Source organism: Pseudomassariella vexata (genome assembly GCF_002105095.1).
Source record: "Pseudomassariella vexata strain CBS 129021 chromosome Unknown BCR38scaffold_3, whole genome shotgun sequence".
Classification (NCBI taxonomy): Eukaryota; Fungi; Ascomycota; class Sordariomycetes; order Amphisphaeriales; family Pseudomassariaceae; genus Pseudomassariella; species Pseudomassariella vexata.
Window position 1 is genome coordinate 2823569 of NW_024467958.1, and position 19007 is coordinate 2842575.

Here is a 19007-nt window from a genome sequence, read left to right on the forward strand (position 1 = left end):
TCCCTAGGGACGTTCAGCTCTGGTCTCGTCTGTAATAGGCCGCGATCGAGGTCCGATAGATCTATACACGGGTCTGGGAAGAACCTCTCAGCTAGTAATTTTGCCTTCTCATCATGTGTACGTGCCGTAAGCGTGTCGCCGGCGTCCCTCCGGAGATCTGGCAAGCCGTGGGCCTCAGGGGGGGCCCAGCTCCGTAGCCTAGCCCACCTCTGCAGTGCCCACAGGCTTTTGTGATCCTTCGCCGTCCCCTCGAGCTTCTCGTGCCAGCTACGCGTCTGCGCTTCGCTGATTTCGAGCCGTTGTTTTTGGCCGGCTCTTGTATATTCGTCCCAGTTGGTCTGCGACCTTGCCTGGAGGTAGTCCCGCCGTCGTCTCTTCGTCTCAGCGCCTCGGCCAACGGTGCGTCTCGGGACCGCCACGTCGGCGATCTCTTGGAGGTTCCGGATAACCCAGTCAACAGCCTGGTCCAACTCCGTTATCGTCTCAACCGGCAAATAATTCATAAATCTCTGGCTTGATTCGGCTACGATGAGCCACTTATCCGCCATCGCCCAGTTCCACCCTTCGACACTGCGGCGGCCCTCCTTGACTGCTTCCCCGTTGGATATTACCCTAATCACTTGCGCTCTGTGGTCTGAGCCCTCTAGGCCCGGGTCCCCATCGTAATCAATCCTAGCCCCTTTCGTCACCCAGGCTAGGTCGATAGTTGAGTCTCGTTGTTTGTGCCTTTGCCGTGTGATTTCCCCGAACGGCGTAACGAGCTCTAATCGCCAGCGTCGCGCAAACTCCACTACGTTGTCGCTGCCCCGTGACGACCGTCCGTGGACGTCCCACAGCGGGTGATGTGTATTGAAGTCCCCTACGAGGACCTGTGTCCCCTCCGGCGCCCCATTATGGAGGTCTTGGAGCGGGCTGACCCAGCGGCTCCCGGTCTGGTTTGGTGAATAGATAGACCAGATTGTAAGGGCGTCCGGGCCTGCCCCGAACGTAATACTGCTCCAGTCCATCCCGGTACGGGGTCACAACGTAGCCACGTCGTATCGTTTATGGACGTATAGCGCAGCTCTGCCGCTGCTGTACACTACTTCGTACCTGGACGACCTCGGGCAATAAATCGCCTTCGTCCGCCGGTTGATCCATGGCTCTTGAACCGCTATTATATCATAGTCACCCCCCTTATCCAGCGCTAGCGTTGCGTTCGCCTTTGAATCTGCGATATTCCAGTACAGAATAGAGACTACCATTAAGCTGTCGATGGTATATCTTCGTTCGTACGTCCCTTAGTGAGGAAGCTACGCATTGCTGACGCAGACCGTTCGGTTCGCTCCTGCTCCACTCGCGATCCGCCCAGGGGGCGGCCCCGGGGTCGTACAACTGTAAACCCGTCGCTGGTCAATGAGCTAGGTGGTGTGAGCCTGCCCTCACTAGATAACCCGTCCGAGTAGCTGCGGACCTCAAATTGTCGGGGGCGGTGAGCGTACGCCTCGCGTACGCGTAGCCGCTGCTGTTCTGCCGTAGGGCAGTCCCTGTCCCACGCCGTGTGCTTCCCTTTGCAGTTCACACAACGTTTTTTGCCGCTAGGTGCCTTCTCGGGGCAGTCTTTTTCACCCCCTGGGTGTGCCGTTGCAGCGCAGACGCCGCAACGCGCCGTCTTCTTGCAGTGTTTCGCGATATGGCCGTATTCGTAGCACTGGTAGCACTGCCTTTACGACCTCAGCCGCCGATCTGTTCTTCATATTAGGGTCCTCTGTCCCCCGGATCACTACCTCTCTCTCCCTTCGCTGGGGCACTACAACCCGCTGCTGCCACACTGGGGCTTCACCGGGTCCCCGTCCCTGGGCCGATCCTGAGGCGATAGAGGCCCAGGATCGAGTTGTAGGCAAGGCCACGTTCTTCACCGTATCCTGCATGGTCTTCTCAACCATCGTCTGGATCGCCGCAGGAATTTCGGCAAGGGCCAGAGTCACTGCCAGTACGTCGGCATGTGTGGCGGGTCTGTCGCCCCCCTCCTCCAGCGTCCTGCCGGCTAGTTTCAACCCCAGCCAACGCTCCATCAAACCCCCCATGACCTCAATCTTCTCACGTGGGACCAAGTCGGCAATCTCTTGTTCTACCTTTTGTAGTTCTCTTCCGATCCCTTCCCTCTCTGCGTTCTTTCTGCTGGTGCGCTCCACGTTCGGTGCGTGGGCACTTTCGTTGGCGTGGGGGTGGTGAAAACTCTGTTCGAGTCCCGCCCGTCCCCCGTCGATCACCATCGGCGCCGCCATCGCTTGCGTCCTCGCTTCGCGTGCGATGCGAGGTCACTGTCCGACGTAAACGGTCGTTAGGAATCGAATGCCGCAATCGGTTTGATGATTTGACGCTGTTCGAAGAAGTTATCGATGAAAGTCAGAAATCTCCCTTGAAAAGAACGCTTCGTATGAAGGACTTGTGATGAGAATGGGATTCGAACCCATGAGGATTGCTCCACCAGGAATATTGTAGTTAGGGTTGGGACCTTAACCTGGCGCCATAACCAACTCGGCCATCTCACCGGTTGATGTTAAGAAAAAGTGGCCAACTTGCTTGTGGGGTACGTTGTTCTTTATTATTATCCAGGGGGCTATACAGAAGGGGGCGGCTTTAGTATCATTGTTATAGAGTGGACCCTTAATCGCAGCGGTAAGGCTATTCTATAATATTTCAGATATGGGCTCTATATCAAGCCCTACTTCCAGCATATTCACGCAGGACATTATTTCAACAAAATAATGCAGGATTACACAGATCCGCTATAATGATTGATAATAGGAGGTTATTAATAGTGTGGTGGGCAGAGGTGCTACAAGTACGAATCAAGGTAACGATATCAGTCGACAATTGGCACGAAGCGTGAAGCGGATGTATCATTGGACTCATGGACACTGATGCGCGTCTTCTTTTGGTTGCGCCACAACGGTTCAGCGGTCCTTGACAAGCTGATGCGATCAGGTGGGTACGTCAGTATCTGATCTTTTGTTGGATTATGATGCTAGGCCTTAACTGCGGTCCGGTGCTGGCTGTGGTAATAAGGCGTCCCTTCCCTTGGCTGAGGATTTTGCGGCGGTGATATTAGATTTGGCTCGGCGAATGAAGCGGCCGTAACATTGTTTCAAATTCCAGTTGCCGTGGTACTGCAACGATTCGGGTTTAAGTCATGTTGACTCTTGAGGCTGCTCTAGATTTCCGCTATTCGAAGTCGAAAACACCCACAGTTGGAATAGGCGTGGCGCTCTCCATTCGGCCATGGCCTATGAAGCGACTGTATCATTGGTTCGGGTTTCGTTTTGGTGTTCGATTAAACGATTAAAGAGGAGAGATCAACACAGAGCGCCAAGAGGGTGAAATTTGCTGAGTGCAGCGGAAGATGGAATAGTGCTCAAATAGTCCCATGTACCCGAGTGTGAATTTCAGAACGCGAATCGCCTCTGTCAGATTTCTTATGGCGTCTGTCTGCAACATACAGTCTCGCTATTGCTCCAGGTAGAACTTTTTGATTACCTCTACCGATTTTAAATGGCCGTGTCCGTATTCCAACTCGCTTGACGTGAGCGATGGGCATGTGGATAGCCAGAAGTCGGTTTGTGTTGGGTGATGCCCATCCCACCTAGCCCTTGTTTTCTGCTTCCTGGAATAGACCGCACAATTTGCATGATAGGAGGTAGTCAATCAGTCATGATTTTACAATATTTTCCATTGACCAGATTCGGTAAAGTCGAAGTGAAGCCTCCGTCCCTAGCCTACCCTACCTGCCAAGAACGCCTAGAATCGCCTCAAACTCGACTTATATACTCAGTCAAAACCAAACCACCCCCTCTTGCCCTGCCAACCTAAACGCCCATTCCATTCATGACATGGTGTAGTCACATGCGTACGCAGTATAAAAAGTAGTCAGACCGGACAAAACAATGCAAGCCTAAACAAGTCTCTCTCTCGCCGTAATCAAGATGGCCAAAACCACGAGAGACAGAGAGAAACAGCTCCCACGTCGTTTTTACATCATCATCGGCTCTCCCGGAGGCATAATAACAGCCCCAACCCCACTGCGCTCCTCCTCCATCATTTCAATCAAATCATCCAGGTTCGCGTCCAGACTTTCGGCATCGTTGCGGTCCAGACACTGCTTCAGGAGACGTCGGTACTGGTCAATCTTGTCGCCGGTCCCGGCAACGGCCATCGCCTCCACGTACTCTTTCTCGGCCTGGCGCTGATCCAAAATGGCATCACGGACCTCCTGTCTCAGTCTCGTCATTGCTTCGGGCGATTCGTCATCATCCGTACCATTGATGTTCCCATTCCCGTTGGTAGCGGCAAGGGCCTGCTGGACGGCTGCTTCGATGTGGATATGGTTCTGGGTGGCTAGAAGATCCAGGACTTCTTGTTGCAACAGGTTCGCCTCGGCTTGGGTCTGCGCGGTTTTGTCCTCAGGCTCAAGAGTGGCTTGCAACTCTGCGATCTGCTGGTGTACCATAGCAAGCTCGCCCTCCGTGTTGGCCAGAATGCGGCGGGCCTCCAATTCGGCTTCATTCTTCTCCTTCCATTCCTCTTCGTAACTCTGAATCAATTCCTGAAATTTACCCATCACAAGAGGCGTGATCTTATTCTGCACCGTGCTTGCGGCCTCAGAGTTGTATGTGGGGGCCACCTTGTTGCCGTTTTCGGTCAGTGCATCGCGGAAAGACACATGGCGCTGTGATTCGGGCGCGAAAGGCGACGACGAACGCTGCGGGGCACGCTCCTTGGGCCCTCTCGAGGCATTGAGTGACTGGATCATCTCCTCGGCGCGAACACCCTCAGCGTTTGCGATGTCGGTCGATGCTCCTCGGCCCAGCAGTGCTCGTATGCATTTGCGGGCATTGGTCTGGGCGGCGAGATGCAAGGCAGTGTTGCCCTTGTGGTCCTGAGCATCTATTATGTGCTGGACGAAGCTCGGGTCATGAATCTCCTGTAGCTTATTGAGGATGTTGTCGAGATAGTAGCGGGAGCAGGAGTGGCTTGTCACTCTGCCACTCTTCATGATGGTGGCGTGGTGAATGACGGTACTGCCTGTCTCGTCTCTGGCATCAACCGAGTCGAACAGCTCGCGCATGATGGCCGGAAACGTTTGCTTCTCATAGCAGTTGGTGAAGTTCACAGCACGCATGAAGGGCGTCTCCCCCCGAACATTCTGCGCGGCCAGATTCGCGTTGAATCGCTTCAGCTGTTTGACCACATCCACATCACCCATGGCAGATGCCCAGTGAAGCGCGCTGTGCCTCTCCGAATCAATATACCAATCAGGTTGGAAATTAGGGGGTGGCTCAGGTCGGAAAGTCGGCGCATCCTGGCGGCAGAGGAGGAAGTAATCCAACAACTCATCGCCGTAGACGGCATGTTGCTGCTCCGTGAGGTCCTGGACAGGCTCGTCGCGCTTTCTCTTACGATGGCCCGTGGAGTAATGCGACATATCCTGGCGGTCTTCTTCAGCCATGTACGAGGCCGAGGCCACTGTGACGTTGTCGGGGGTATCGTCATCATTCAGCTGTTGGCCCGCGGTCTCCAACTCCTCTGCAGCAGCCGCTGCTGCCGCCGCCGCCACTGCCGCTGCCGCTGCCGCTCTGGGTAATGGGAACTTGGGCACGGCTGGTTTTCTGGGAGCCTTTGGCTTGCTGGTGTGACGAGGAGCAGGAGGGGGGCTCTGGTTGCCAGGAATGTACTCGAAGATGGGTCGGAGTTTCTCGTAGGCGTTGTTGCGATGCGCAAGTTGCTCGCCAGCCTCGAGGGGAATCCAGGTACCCTGGTATTTGCCATAACCGCCCTGGATCTTCTCATGGACGTCCTTCTGTACTTCTCGCTCAAGAATCCTGGTTCGTGCCGGCTTGTCGAAGCCAGCGGCTTTGAGGATGTGTGTCGCATTGATCCAGTCGTCTTGACGTCGGCGCATTACATGTTCCTTCAGATCGGCGCCGAATTGGAACTCATACACGGGGATCTAGCAACAGGGATCCTGGTCAGCTATGTCTACCAAGATGATGATGATGGCGGACATGTATTTGGAGACTCACACCACTGTAGGTGGCACTGTAGATGCCGGGGCCGGTGTCGGCAACAGTGGCCGTCGCACCCTTCACCATCTTGGTTACTTGTGCTTACAACCGTCACACAAGTTGGGATTAGAATAAAACACCTATCCAGAATGCCGAGGCATTACACAATGAGGGGTGAGATACAGGGAGGATGGCGGGGAGGTGGTTGGCGATTCAGCTTGGCGAAGTGAAGGTTGCCCAAGATTGGATTCGGGCCAAAAGTGGTGGGCCAAAAGTGGTGGGCCAAAAGTGGTCGGCAAAAAGGGAAACGGTTGAATTAGGACAGCGATAGAACCAATCTGACCGTTGCCGAGTATAGGTCAGGGTAGGTGACTCTTACAGAATCGATTGGTGAAGACGCGGTGACGCGAAATGATGAATGGTGGGCAGGACGCGGTTCGACTTAAGTCGCGATTTGGACTCGGATAACGGCGGTAAAAGTCCCGGTCCAAGGCCCCGGCACCCAGCCTTTTGGGGTTGATCCCTGAGCTCGGACCATGGTCAAAGTCAAGTCGACCCGTCACTGCTCCTTGACTGCAACTCAGGTGAGCCTGCTCGCGTCGTTAGTTCCGGAGTCAATTTTCTTGATCAACTGTCACAATGCCTTGCGTACGAACTGATCAACAGCACAGCATTGCTCTTATTGTGTAACTCTCTGAAGCCTATTCCCGTCTCACCATTCATAGCGACACTAGTCACTACCGGACGAGTAGCACCTAGCTGGGCTGCATGGCGTCGGTGCAGGCCATCTTCAGTTAGGAAGTACATGAGCCGATGTCTCTACACCATGAGCCCACGCCAGTGGCAGTTTTTCTTCCTTCTTCTCAGTCAATCCAGAGTGCTGTCACAGCTACTCGATGACGATGTGCATGAAAACGAAACCATCGTCACTATGCCGCAATTATTCGGTACGCATAACTGACAGCAGCTTAGCTGCTAGATCGTCAGCAATTGTATCCCCATTCCCTCGTGGCAGCCACATCCCTTAGCACATATCCCAAGGCGTATTTTAATCGCCCACAGACATCCTAGGGTGTACTAAGTGGATGCCGTAGCAATAATCCTAAGAAAAGAACGGAAAGGCTCGGTCATGCCTGACAGGTCTCTGGGTCCAGACTCGTTAAGAACGTTGGGTTGCTTCCTGCCTCGAGGGGATGTATCGTCAGATCACTGACGATGCCGTGGGCCGTGCCGCCCAGGAGCATGTTCAATTTCCTTCCTCTGTTCCCCATCTCAACTCCTCTGCTCTGCTGATCTTTCAATCTGCCATCGAAACTTTGCTTACGTTCGTACCTATTGCTGTCGCCCATGATGGGTGATCCTGCCACTGAGTCTGTTCCTCTTCCAATGTTGGTTGGTGGTGTCGCTGAGGTGTGCGGCATCACTGCGGAGGCACTCATTGCACTTCAAGCTCGTATCCAAAAGAGTCCGGCGAGCCTCTCTCCTATCTCAGCAGAATGTCTCGCCACTAAGGCCGTACTTCAGAGACTCGCGTCCCTCTTGCAACCCGAGGCAGAAGACGGGACTTTGGAGTTCGAAAAAATATTGGACTTCCGGGACTGTATTGTAGTCATTGTGCAAGCTGTCAGCTCCACCATTCTCGACGTCGATCTCGAAGTAAGACGCCTACGCCGGTACAGCGTCGAGGAGGACCCATTGGCAATATCAAAGATTGTCCCCATACTGCAAGACTCCTTCTTTGATGCAAGGCATAACTTGAGAAGGAACCGGGCATCATTGGCCCTGATATTGGACTGTCTGATGAGGTAAGCACATCAACTTCTTGTCTATGCTTGAGGTTAAAGGCTGTTCCATCCTGCCGAATACGCCTTACCTGCTCGTCCGTGAAGCTGACAATGACTTTAGTGGCGACCTTGTGGAGACTTCGGTGCATTTTCCGCATCATGATCAAGCAAAAGATCACGTGGAGAAATATGCGGAACTTGCAAGATTAAAGCCTCAAGTAGCCATCACTTTGTTTAAGGAATCCTCTACACAGAGCGCCCAGCATCTTATTGCGAGGTTTCGGCCAAAATCAAAACGATCCCACAAGATAGACAGCAGGATCATCCGGAAACTGCACGCCGGCATCACCAATGGTAACTACGCTGCCGTCTACAGATGTCTATCCGACAAGGCCGATCCTAATGCGCCACTCAGAAGCTCGAGTACATCACCGATCAACAGGGCACTCACCCATGCTGAGATGGCCTTGTCTGGCGACGACGAGGCAGCTTCGAGAGATGCCATGGCCATCATCAACGCGTTGGTACTCGCCGGAGCGAACCTTCAAGCAGTGGATGAGCATGGTCGAACACCACTCATCCGAGCCGTGAAAGACGAGATGTCCGACTCACTCGTCACATTGCTGCTGGAATTTGGAGCTCGCGTGAACGCGACGGACGAGCAGCAGAACACGGCGCTACACTATGCCGCCATGCAGCAACCGTCCGCAGAGATGCGGAATCTCAACGTGATCCGGATCCTGCTTGTAAACGGCGCTGATCAAGGGATCAGGAATGTGCGAGGTCGCACTCCTCTATACAAAGCCATCATGTGGGAGCGTCTTGGTCGGGCAGTCGAGTTGTTGGACTACGGAGCTGACTTGGAAGCGGTGGACAACAACGGTCAGACTGCCCTGTACGACGCCGTGCTCCACGGCAACGCGCAATTAACCAGACTCCTCTGCGAGCGTGGCGCATCTTTGGACAAGAAGGATAAGACGGGCCAAACAGCACTCCATTATGCCGTATCGCAAGGCCGGAGCGAAATCGTCGAGATCCTCGTCAATGCCGGCGCAAACGTGAATCTCATATCGAAGGGTGAGACGCCCCTATGTCGCGCTACGGCCAAGTCCAACAAGTATCTCATCGCTTTCCTGCTGGCTTTGGGAGCGGACATATCTGTGCCTTCTCCTGGGTATTCCGGCGCGCTTCCTATTCATCTTGCTTGCATTGGGAAGCAGATGGAGATTCTTAAGACGCTGGTCGATGCGGGTTCGCCCCTGGACGTGGTGGATGACGAGGGAAGGACGCCGTTGCAGTGGGCGACAGAGGTTAACAGGACTGATTTTGTGAAGTTTCTTGTGGCGAAGGGTGCGTATACCGAGGCTGAAACGCCTGCTGAGTGGAGTGGTGTTGGTGCGAGGTGATGAAAGGAGAGATTGAGTCCATCGTAGGAACCCTTCCAGCATGAGAAAATCAACTACGGCTGGCTAAACCCACCAACAGACTGGCTGATCGCCCCGTTACAACTTGTTTCACACCCAGCTGCGGACATACATCATGTCCTCAACTGGTCGCCGTGGTTATCATCCTGCTTGCGGACCGGGAATCCAAGGTTCCTGCGGGCCTTTTAGTGCGCGATCATCCTTAGCGTTCAAATCTGTTACGAGCTGGCCGCTTATATCTCAACGTGGGATTATTCAAATCTATGTTGATCCGGCGAGCATCTGATTTTCACTTGTTTGATCTTCTTCCGCTAGGCCGACGTGTGCATGCTTGTAGCCTTGTCTGTACGAGGCATAGCTAACATCGGACAAATATGCTGGGATGCTTTCACGCTACCCGGATCTTCCGATAGTGCTAGAAGTCGTTCGAATCGCCTTTCAAGGATATGAGAGTCGCATTCCGTGTGACAATACTGGCACGCCTGTGATGACCCGGTGGCTGATCTCGCAGCCTCCAGTTACCAGAACCGGCATTTGCTAGTCATTACTTTACCGGGGAAAAGTGATGTCTCGTCATTGTCGAATGAATTTTGTTATTTCCTTCCTCCCTATCTCTCGTGCCGCTTCAACCACAAGCAATATTCAACTCGTTCGCTTCAAATCAACTCGGCCTCTTCAACCTCTGGGGCCTGTCGGTAAAGTCACCATCTCCGTCAGCTTGTGGAAGAAGTCCAGCTCCTCGGCTTCTCGAGAAAATAAAGGACATGACAGACATATACTGCGAAAACTTCGCCTCAAAGACCCTCTTCGCCCATCCAATCACTTCAACAGACACGACCACCATCCAAGCGGCGCAAAACAGTCAAACCCACCGATGCATGCGATCACTCAAATCATGCGCCGGCTCAACGTCTCCGGACAATCCTTCAACACCTGCTCCTTCGTCATATTATCCGCCGGCGACTCGCTAACTAAATAAAGCATTCCACGCAAAACCACGCTCCTTACCATCGGCCTGCCCCCCAGATTTTCCAGCAACCCATCGCACGGCACCTGATTAACCCTTGCCCCAGCATCCCCCTTCATGATTTGCAAGTCCCCCTCCACGGTCAACATTCACGCCACCAAACACACGTATCACGCCCCCGAGGCGACAAAACCCAAATATGCCAGCTGGGCCACCGTCAACCCGATCCTCATCCCTTGCCAAACGCTCTGCAAAGCAAATAACCTCACATTCATAAACAGACGGGCCCTGAATTCGACGGGGGTAGTCCACTTATGGATATTGTGGTATGTGAACAGAAACCCCGTCCGGTAAAAATAGACAAATTGCAACATTTTGCCACCCCAGCTTCTGAGTTCGGCGGGTAGGGATGATTGGAGGAGTTTGGTGAGGGGAGGCTGAGGATGTTGTCTTGAGTATGAGGAGTTAGGGCTGAATAGTTGCGAGACTGGCAGCTCGTGGGAGTCATTTTATGTGATCTCATGGCTCACTACTGCTTAGGGTCTTCTTTGCAATGTTTCATGCTGTCGTCGTTCGCGATGACTGAGGAAAGATGGATACGTTGAATGGGGGACCACAGTTGGGCTTCATAATAGTCGCCAGTTCCTGTTACATGACACTGATAGGGTCATCTGGGTAAAGTAGGATGTCCCCGAGATTAGTTGACATACAGAGACTCTTGTGATTGACACGGTGATTGCACGAGAGGTCTTTCGTCGCTATGGGGAATCCCTATTCATATCATAACAGATAGGTCAACCCAATGAGCTAACGGGATTACACGAATACAATTAAGGTCTCCATTTTCTCAGAGGGACACCATATTCGAATTGATGGGTTGGCACGGTCTGGCAGCTGCTATACTGGGCAAGAAACTTTGCCTGAGTATTAACGCTGCGCTACTAGCCAATCATGTCACAAGACAGCTATTTGTTTGAGTGCTGCTAGATGAGTCTCTACTAGTAAACAACTCGATCGACGACGAGATAATTCATTTTGGCGCGAACAGTTTTGGGATCGTGTAATTGACATTTTCGCACCCTTTCAACTCTAGTATCTTGAATTGTGGAAGAGCGTCAACCCCGGTAGTGGGATTCGACTCCTCACCCTTGAAGTAGTCGAGACGACAACATGCAGACACATTATCAGTCGCTTCTAGATCCATGGGTTGCTACATCGGTTTAGCTTGCTACAAAGCTGCAACCTGAGGATAATAAATTACAGTTACACGATATGCCTACAGTTGACCTTGCCAGCATCATGCATTATCACTCGACGTTTCCGGTCTTCGGTAGAGGTCGCTAGTAGCATGGGCCAACGTCCATCGTCCAAGGAAGAAATAGTAGCTCATTGCTGGTGCTATGGCTCTTGTAAAAGAGGTTCGCAATTGAGGGCGGGTGAGAGCAAACATATAGGCCCCTCCTCCTGTGGGCTGGCATGCTCGTATCTATACATGGCTATATGCAGGTCTCAGCCCGCTTCTGTCGATTGTTTCCTCATGCTATATAGAATAGGCTGGGTCAGAACGCTGCGAATCGGATAAAAACGGCAACCCACCCGTATTGTTAATGGGTCATCTAAATTCCAGTTGCCCTCCAAGCAAGTCGCGCATCGCAGCGGAACAAGCCAGTAAGACCTTCATCGCGACTTTCCAGCAATAAACTTCATGCTAGCAACCCCACACCAGTGCAGTGCAGCGGGGTTACTTCACCTTGATGAGATCAGTCGCCTCGCTCTTCTATTCGACATGATGGCCGCGGCGTTACCAGCATCTGCGTGTAATTCGGCTTAGAAATCGCAGTTATTTCCGATGTACGGAACTGGAGTTTATAGGCTTTCGATTCTTCTTAAAGCCGAAGAGATTTCCCAATACTTCAGACAACTGCCGCCCATGAAGCCCCATCTTTCTACCAAGTCATGACGTAAGTCCCCCTCAAGCTATACACCAATAACCAAATGGAGTGCTCAACATAGTTTGTGCACGGAAAACTTTTCTCTCGCGTCTCTTACTGCCCGTCCTACAGACTTCGTATTATCGTCACATCATTACATTCCCAAAATGCCTCTTATCACGAGCACGGGCAAGCCTCGCGTGATCCTAGGTCTGATGATCTACGGACCGGACGAGGAGGCCGGCGCCCGCATCACGGACCTGGGCGAGTACAACAAGATGCTGGATAAGTTCCAGGAGCGCGGCTACAACGAGGTCGACACGGCACGCCTCTACGTCAACGGCAAGCAGGAGGCCTTCACGCGCGAGGCGAAGTGGAAGGAGCGCGGCTTGACGCTGGCGACCAAGGTTAGGTATCCGGCTGCTCCGGGCGACAACACGGCCGAGAATGTGCTGGAGAGTGTAGAGACGAGCTTGAAAGAGTTGGGGACGGATTGCATTGATGTACGTGCACTTCGACGAAAAGGGGTCAGTCCGGGTCTTCAGCTGGCTAACAGCCCCTTACCAACAGATCCTTTACGTTCACGCTGCCGACCGTGCAACCCCCTTCGCCGACACCTTCAGTGCCCTCGACAAGCTCCACAAGGCGGGCAAGTTCGTCCAACTAGGCGTCAGCAACTACACAGCCTTCGAAGTAGCCGAGGTTGTGATGCTGTGCAAGGCCAACGGCTGGGTGCGCCCGACCATCTACCAGGGTATGTACAATGTCATCACGCGGGGCATCGACGCGGAACTGATCCCGGCCTGCCGACGATACGGCCTCGACATCGTCGTGTACAACCCCGTGGCGGGCGGGCTGTTCAGTGGCAAAATCAAGAGCAAGGACATGGTGCCGAGCGAGGGTCGCTTCAGCGACAAGACGACTAGCATAGGCAAGATGTACCGGGGGCGGTACTTCAAAGACTCAACGTTCGCGGCGCTCAAGACGATCGAGACGGCCGTTGAGCAGCACGGGTTGAGTATGATTGAGACGGCTCTCAGATGGACGGTACATCACTCGCAGCTCAAGGTTACGGATGGAAATGATGGCATTCTTATCGGGGCAAGCAGTCTCGCGCAGTTGGATGAGAATTTGGCGTGTTTGGAGAAGGGGCCATTGCCTGAGGAAGTGGTCAAGGAGCTTGATAAGGCATGGTTGATTGCTAAGGCAGATGGGCCGAACTATTGGCATAAGGATCTGGAATATACGTATGACACCAAAGAGGCCATTTTTGGTAAGAATAAGAAGTGAGCTGTTCATGTGGTTTGGTCGTCCTAGGTCTCACTGCATGATTCATGGAGCATTGTGAGGGCGGCCGCTCTGACTTCGCAAAAGAGCGACGTCTGAACAAACAGTGGGCATTAGCAGCAAAAAAACAAGAAGTCAATAACGACCCGTCCAGACTTGCAACCCGTGTAGCTGAACAACCAGCAGAAAACATTAAGACGACCTGTGTGTTTGAGTAGGGAGACTTCGGACTATCGGCTGAGCATATCGGCTAACTTGAGTCGTGGTCAGTTTTCTGACGGCGGGCTCCCGAGAGGCTGAACCTTCCAAATGGTTGGCTCGGTGGCACGTGTAAAATGCAGGAACAGAGATGTGCACAATTGCTGGGACGAACATCAGTTGAAAAATATGCCCTATCACGAGGGTTTCCAAGTTCATCACAACAAAATGGAATTATATTGATGTCTTTGGTGAATATTGACCACGATGAGCTCAAAGTCAGCCACGATCTCACCCAGAGATCTCGACCGCAAAACCCCTTCTCTTTTCAGCCACGATTATCCCGGTTGGGTCCAGCCGCAGCATCGCAATTAGCGAGCCTGCAGCCCGGCATTCCCTATTCAATCCTAGTAAAGCTGCCAAGGGGGGATTAAGGGTCTCTGTCGTTTGGCGTCATCACCGTCTGAGACGAAGTCAACAACTCCATTACTCGTCGGATAGCGCTCTAAGTCGAGATAGCCACAACCACTCTCACTGGTAGAGTTCGGAACCACATTAAGTACACTTGCATATTGAGTCTACGCTAATCAATGCACCTTCCTGCACATGTCATCCATGTGTGTATTCTGGTATCATACTTCCGTTGCACGCGAGCTTAGCCACGCCTTTATTATCCTTTGCCTTCCTTCCTTTCCCCTTCTGCACACTCTTTAGTCAGATTTGATGCCTTCACGCGAGCTCCGCCTGTCGAGGATTCCGCCGGCGCTTTCGAACCTCCATCCCAGCCTTCGGTCACCTTTCCTCGACGACGGATCCGAGCCTTTGCCGCTCACAGCCGCCTCCTGCGAAACCGACATCGAAGATTACATTGGCAGCGGGTGTGACACCGTCGGCGAGCGGACACCTGCGTTCGGCAAGCGACTTTCTTTCGAGCCGGCAGAACGTTCACCTCTAAGTAATGTCGGACGCTACGACAACGATAAGAAACTGCATCTAGACAGCGACGAGGAGGAAGACGAGGAGGAAGACGACGACGACATGGACAGACCTTCCTACACCCGGCCTAGCAATGGCCGCTCTGGCACTCCCCTCCTTCACAAAAACGATGAAGAGCGCGGACGGTCTCGGGGGGCGCCGTCACCTCTGCTCATGCCTTCCAGCTGGTCAACTTCACGCACGCGACCCTCGCTCGCCCGGCGCTCCACGATGCGATCCCGATCACCAGACACACAGGCGCGTATAGCAGCGCGCAAAAAGTACACATATGCCGCCGTCTTCCTTATCATCTCGCTCGTCTCCTTCTGCATCCAGACGGAGCTAGCGGCGTACGTGCAGCAGGACCTCGGCTGGAACAAGGCATACTGCATGCTGTATCTGACCCACGGTTCATGGGCTATGCTCTGGCCCGTCCAGCTCCTCGTCCTGCGCCTGCAGAAGTGGCAGACGCCCTGGAGGACGTTCTGGAAGCGGCACGTCTACATCCTCCGCAGCACGGCGCACATGGTGCAGGCTCAAGACCTGGAGCCCAAGCACATGGCGCATTTGAGCCCTTGGCCGTACTTGATCCGTACCACGGCCTTCGTCACCAGTGCGCTGACGGTCGCGGGATTGAGCTGGTATTTGGCTGTCAACATGACGAGTCCGAGTGATCTGACGGCTATCTACAACTGCTCTGCCTTCTTCGCCTACGCCTTCAGCGTGCCCCTGCTCAAGGAGAAGCTGCGCCTCGACAAGAGCCTCGCGGTGCTCATCGCCATTGTGGGCGTTCTAGTCGTGGCCTACGGCGACTCCAAACCCCCCGCCGAAGGATCAGAAGAGCCAGCCTCAGCAGACGGAACCAGGTTCTTGGGTAACATGATCATCGGTGTCGGCAGCGTGCTCTACGGCCTCTATGAGGTACTCTACAAACGCTGGGCTTGCCCGCCCGAAGGCGTCTCCGCCCAGCGCGGCATGATCTTTGCCAACGCCTTCGGTAGCTGCATCGGGTTTTTCACTCTGACCGTTCTCTGGATCCCTCTTCCGTTGCTGCACATGCTCGGCTGGGAGACATTCGAGCTCCCAACGGGCGAGACAGCCCTCTACCTTTGGCTCAGCGTCGTCATGAACGCGACGTTTGCGGGAAGTTTCTTGGTGCTCATCTCGTTGACGAGCCCCGTGCTGAGTTCAGTCGCGGCGTTGCTAACGATTTTCATCGTGGCGCTTGCCGATTGGGCCCTCACGGGAGAAGCCATCAGTGCCGCCGCGCTGTTTGGCGGGGTCATGATTATTGTGGCGTTTTTGATGTTGAGTTGGAGTACGTGGAGGGAGATGACGGAGGACGCGGCGCGGAAGGCGGGCGCCGTGGAGGTGGACTATGACAGTGAGGAGAGTGATAAGGATGACGAGAGGTTAGACTAAGGTGTGGTAGTGAGATAAGGGTCGAGGTTTGCCGTGGAGGATGGAGTGTGTGGAGTGTTGATAGGTGCCTTGGAGTTGAGGGGATAGACTGATTTTGGCGAGATCTTGAGAAGGTGATATACAGTGTTGGTTTGTTGTCAGTTGTGTTACATTCAGTTCAGACTCTGTCCTCCAGACGGATACAGGGGTTTGTTTGTTAGACGTTGGATCTGATCTGGGAATCAAGACAACGCGAGATATATAGACGGATGAGGATCACGATGTTGTAGGACAGATTAGCTAGTGCAGCTCCCCGTCCCCCATCGTGAGCATTAGCATCACACGGCGTTCTAGGTACCGGGAATGGATTTGGGGTTTCTTTGCTTCGCGTGCATACACCTATATTTCCCACGTGCTTTAGAAGCTCGCCCGAGTACAAGGGTTACTGGGTGTATTGGGTACATCCGGGTTTCCATCGATGGCGGGAGGGCTTTGCTAGGGCAAGTTGGGCTCTACGCTATGGAATACTTTAGTGACGTTGTTATGCGAGTGTGTAGTCGAGACCTCTTTTCGTTTTGGGGTGGTCTCGGGTTGGGGTAAGCCAGGCAGGGCAGTGTTATACGGGGAGCTATTTGCGCGTCTTGCTGTTGACTTCGAGGCTGTGATGTAAGATAGGACGGTGAGTGAGTGGCGCCATACAGTAAAATAGTAGAATTGATTTCCTGAGCTGTTCTCTTGCTTCAGCTGAGTCGGCGTCGAAGCCTCTCCTGATGGGCTTGCCGTCCCGCGGGCAGGGTCGAGACTAGAGTGATACTTGGATACAGTATATTGTCTTCGCTGGGAATGATTATTGAACCGAGCTGACTAGACGAAGTCATGGTCTTCATCAGGATTACTATACCTCTCTAGGCAAGCAGACGGTTGGCGGATGAGATAACCTATTTTAAGCGACTGATCACTGCATACAAATTGTGTGACAGGTCAAGTACCGGCCTGTTTGGACCAGGGTATCAGCACCCCTCACAGCACTGAAAACTAGTGGAAGACCAAGTATCATGAGGGTTGTAATATTCGAAATCTGCGTGCATGCAGAGGTGTACTGCATACAGATCCGCGTCGAAATGACATTAAGCGATGTTTTCCATCTGGTGTTGTTGCTTTAATTGAAAGGGTGGGATCAAGATTGACGACTTGAACAAATCCAGATGCTGATCTTCGCCTGGCTGACTGCACACGTTGATTTGAGTAATCTGCTTCACTAGACGTACACCTCCATCTAGTCCACTCAATCGTTGATACTCTATTGAAATCTCGTATATTTGCGCGATGCTCGTTCCTCCGGGTCGTGCATCGATCCATGCCACCGCGCCACCCAGTGATCTGCACTATGCGAAGGTAATGCGACTTGAGGAGGCAGGCTGGCATGTTGACAGCTGAACACGGACCCAGCTTGCTAAGCTGACACTGATAGACGAGTGTTGGGGGCGCTTTTGGATCCTTTTTCAGCTGCTTACTAGTAATGATACAGGGTATAGGTTTCGCGGCCATGGGAAGCGGAGTTGCTTACTTGGGTCAAGCATCCGCGCAGCCCTGGGGAAGAGCCAATATAATTGATGCAGTGCTGAATATTATAGGCCATGGTGATTTCGCAAGGACAAGGCGCAGGACGTTGCAAATTATATGTGGCGAGATGAGGTGTGTACTTGTGAATCATGTTGGCACCACCACGTCAGATATGGTATTCGCAACCTCAGACATTGCATTGCACGATGCAGTTTAAAATTTCATGCTTCAAGGATAATGACATAATGTCTTAAAGGGAAGCAGACTCAATGTTAGCTACTATATACTATGCACAGGATGTGGATTATAGGCATCTTGAAACTCCTACGTAGCAATTCGGCACTAAAAGCGTGTTACTGGATAGCTGTGCTGGACACCCCATTTGCTAGTTGATGGATAACTTAATAACCATCCCAAGTAGTGCTTCTCCATATTACGGGTTCTGCAGGTTCACATTATAGCAACTTCATTGCCTTAGTGACAACACCATGCAATTTAAACACCTTCCAAGAATCCATATGAACACATCATTGATGATTCAATCCCTCTGAAGATAAATGCAAGCACACATAAAGTCGTCATTTCTACCACTTTAATAAACGAAAGAAGATGAAAAACCAGGAAATCCCCTATCGCATCTCCCAAAGAAACCTGACCATGGCCGTCATGTAGATCACAAGTCTCAATCTCTATCTTCTTTCCAACCACTCTTCAAACTTGTCCTTCGTCGCTTGAAATATTCGCAACAAAGCTATGATGGTAGTCACACCCGCGCAGACAAGGGTGGCCATGCCGAGGATCCGAACAGACTGGTATTGGTCCATACCCATCTTCGTTTTAGAATGGGCCAACTGCAACATAGCCATACCCCCAAAGCAGTACCATGCACCCATAATGATGAATTCGAAGACGCGGGAAACGATCCTCCACCAGTTTCTCTTTTTGAATTCGAACCTCATCCGAAGAAGTAGGAACCAGGCGCATGTCATGGCAGGCAACACCAACAACATAATGTGCAAAACAGTACCAGGCTCGTTGCTGTCAGAGTCGCGCCAAACGTACCAGATAAGAGCATTCATGAAGAATATGCCTATTGCAAGGAAAATCTGGACGCAAAACCGGAGTCCCCCTATGATCACGGCCACGGTCGTGTCTGGTTTAGCTTTGTTTTCTTCGATCTCTCTTCGTGCTTTCTCTGACTTCTCCTCCTCGCCAGTTGCCAAAATCCATTTCAAAACTGACTTGGTGCCCACAGACCCGCGGAGTATGGCTTCCAAGTGGTGGTAATTGATTCCCGTGGCTGCATGGTCAATAGATGCAGTACCACTAAAATTCGTCGTCGTGGTTGAAGTCTTGGACATTTCCTTTCTTGGAATAGAATCCGCTGGTCCTGTCCCCTCCCATTCTTGGGACGTGGATGCAATATCAGCCAT

The 19007-nt window shown here is 52.7% G+C and overlaps 5 protein-coding genes and 1 non-coding gene across 6 annotated transcripts; 3 read left to right on the forward strand and 3 right to left on the reverse strand.

Annotated features, from left to right (window-relative positions):
* Positions 1–2431: 2431 nt before the first annotated feature.
* Positions 2432–2534, reverse strand: BCR38DRAFT_t98. Its single transcript has one exon. It is a non-coding gene; the product is annotated as a tRNA-Leu (tRNA).
* A 1478-nt stretch (positions 2535–4012) lies between these two features.
* BCR38DRAFT_482427 (ANK-repeat protein MBP1) lies at positions 4013–6131 on the reverse strand (the record flags this gene model as incomplete). The annotated part of the gene is made up of 2 exons (XM_040863505.1): positions 4013–5989; positions 6063–6131. 2 exons carry the CDS (start codon positions 6129–6131, stop codon positions 4013–4015), a joined length of 2046 nt encoding a protein of 681 aa, XP_040719238.1.
* A 2206-nt stretch (positions 6132–8337) lies between these two features.
* BCR38DRAFT_317170 (ankyrin repeat-containing domain protein) lies at positions 8338–9132 on the forward strand (the record flags this gene model as incomplete). The annotated part of the gene is made up of 1 exon (XM_040854720.1): positions 8338–9132. A coding segment is annotated over one exon (795 nt), but the record flags the coding sequence as incomplete, so codon positions are not given.
* Positions 9133–12317: 3185 nt separating this feature from the next.
* On the forward strand, positions 12318–13440 carry BCR38DRAFT_406830 (aflatoxin B1 aldehyde reductase member 2; the record flags this gene model as incomplete). Its single annotated transcript, XM_040858093.1, has 2 exons — positions 12318–12653; positions 12721–13440. 2 exons carry the CDS (start codon positions 12318–12320, stop codon positions 13438–13440), a joined length of 1056 nt encoding a protein of 351 aa, XP_040719240.1.
* A 619-nt stretch (positions 13441–14059) lies between these two features.
* Positions 14060–16387, forward strand: BCR38DRAFT_424856 (uncharacterized protein). The gene has a single exon (XM_040859685.1). The coding sequence runs from the start codon at positions 14359–14361 to the stop codon at positions 16030–16032; it is 1674 nt and encodes a 557-aa protein (XP_040719241.1). The 5' UTR covers positions 14060–14358; the 3' UTR covers positions 16033–16387.
* Positions 16388–18263: 1876 nt separating this feature from the next.
* On the reverse strand, positions 18264–19007 carry BCR38DRAFT_406832 (uncharacterized protein; the record flags this gene model as incomplete). The annotated part of the gene is made up of 1 exon (XM_040858094.1): positions 18264–19007. One exon carries the CDS (start codon positions 19005–19007, stop codon positions 18264–18266), a length of 744 nt encoding a protein of 247 aa, XP_040719242.1.

Excerpts from the sequence above, each read along its gene's own strand:
- BCR38DRAFT_424856 (XM_040859685.1), top strand. The coding sequence starts at position 14,359 with ATGCCTTCACGCGAGCTCCGCCTGTCGAGGATTCCGCCGGCGCTTTCG.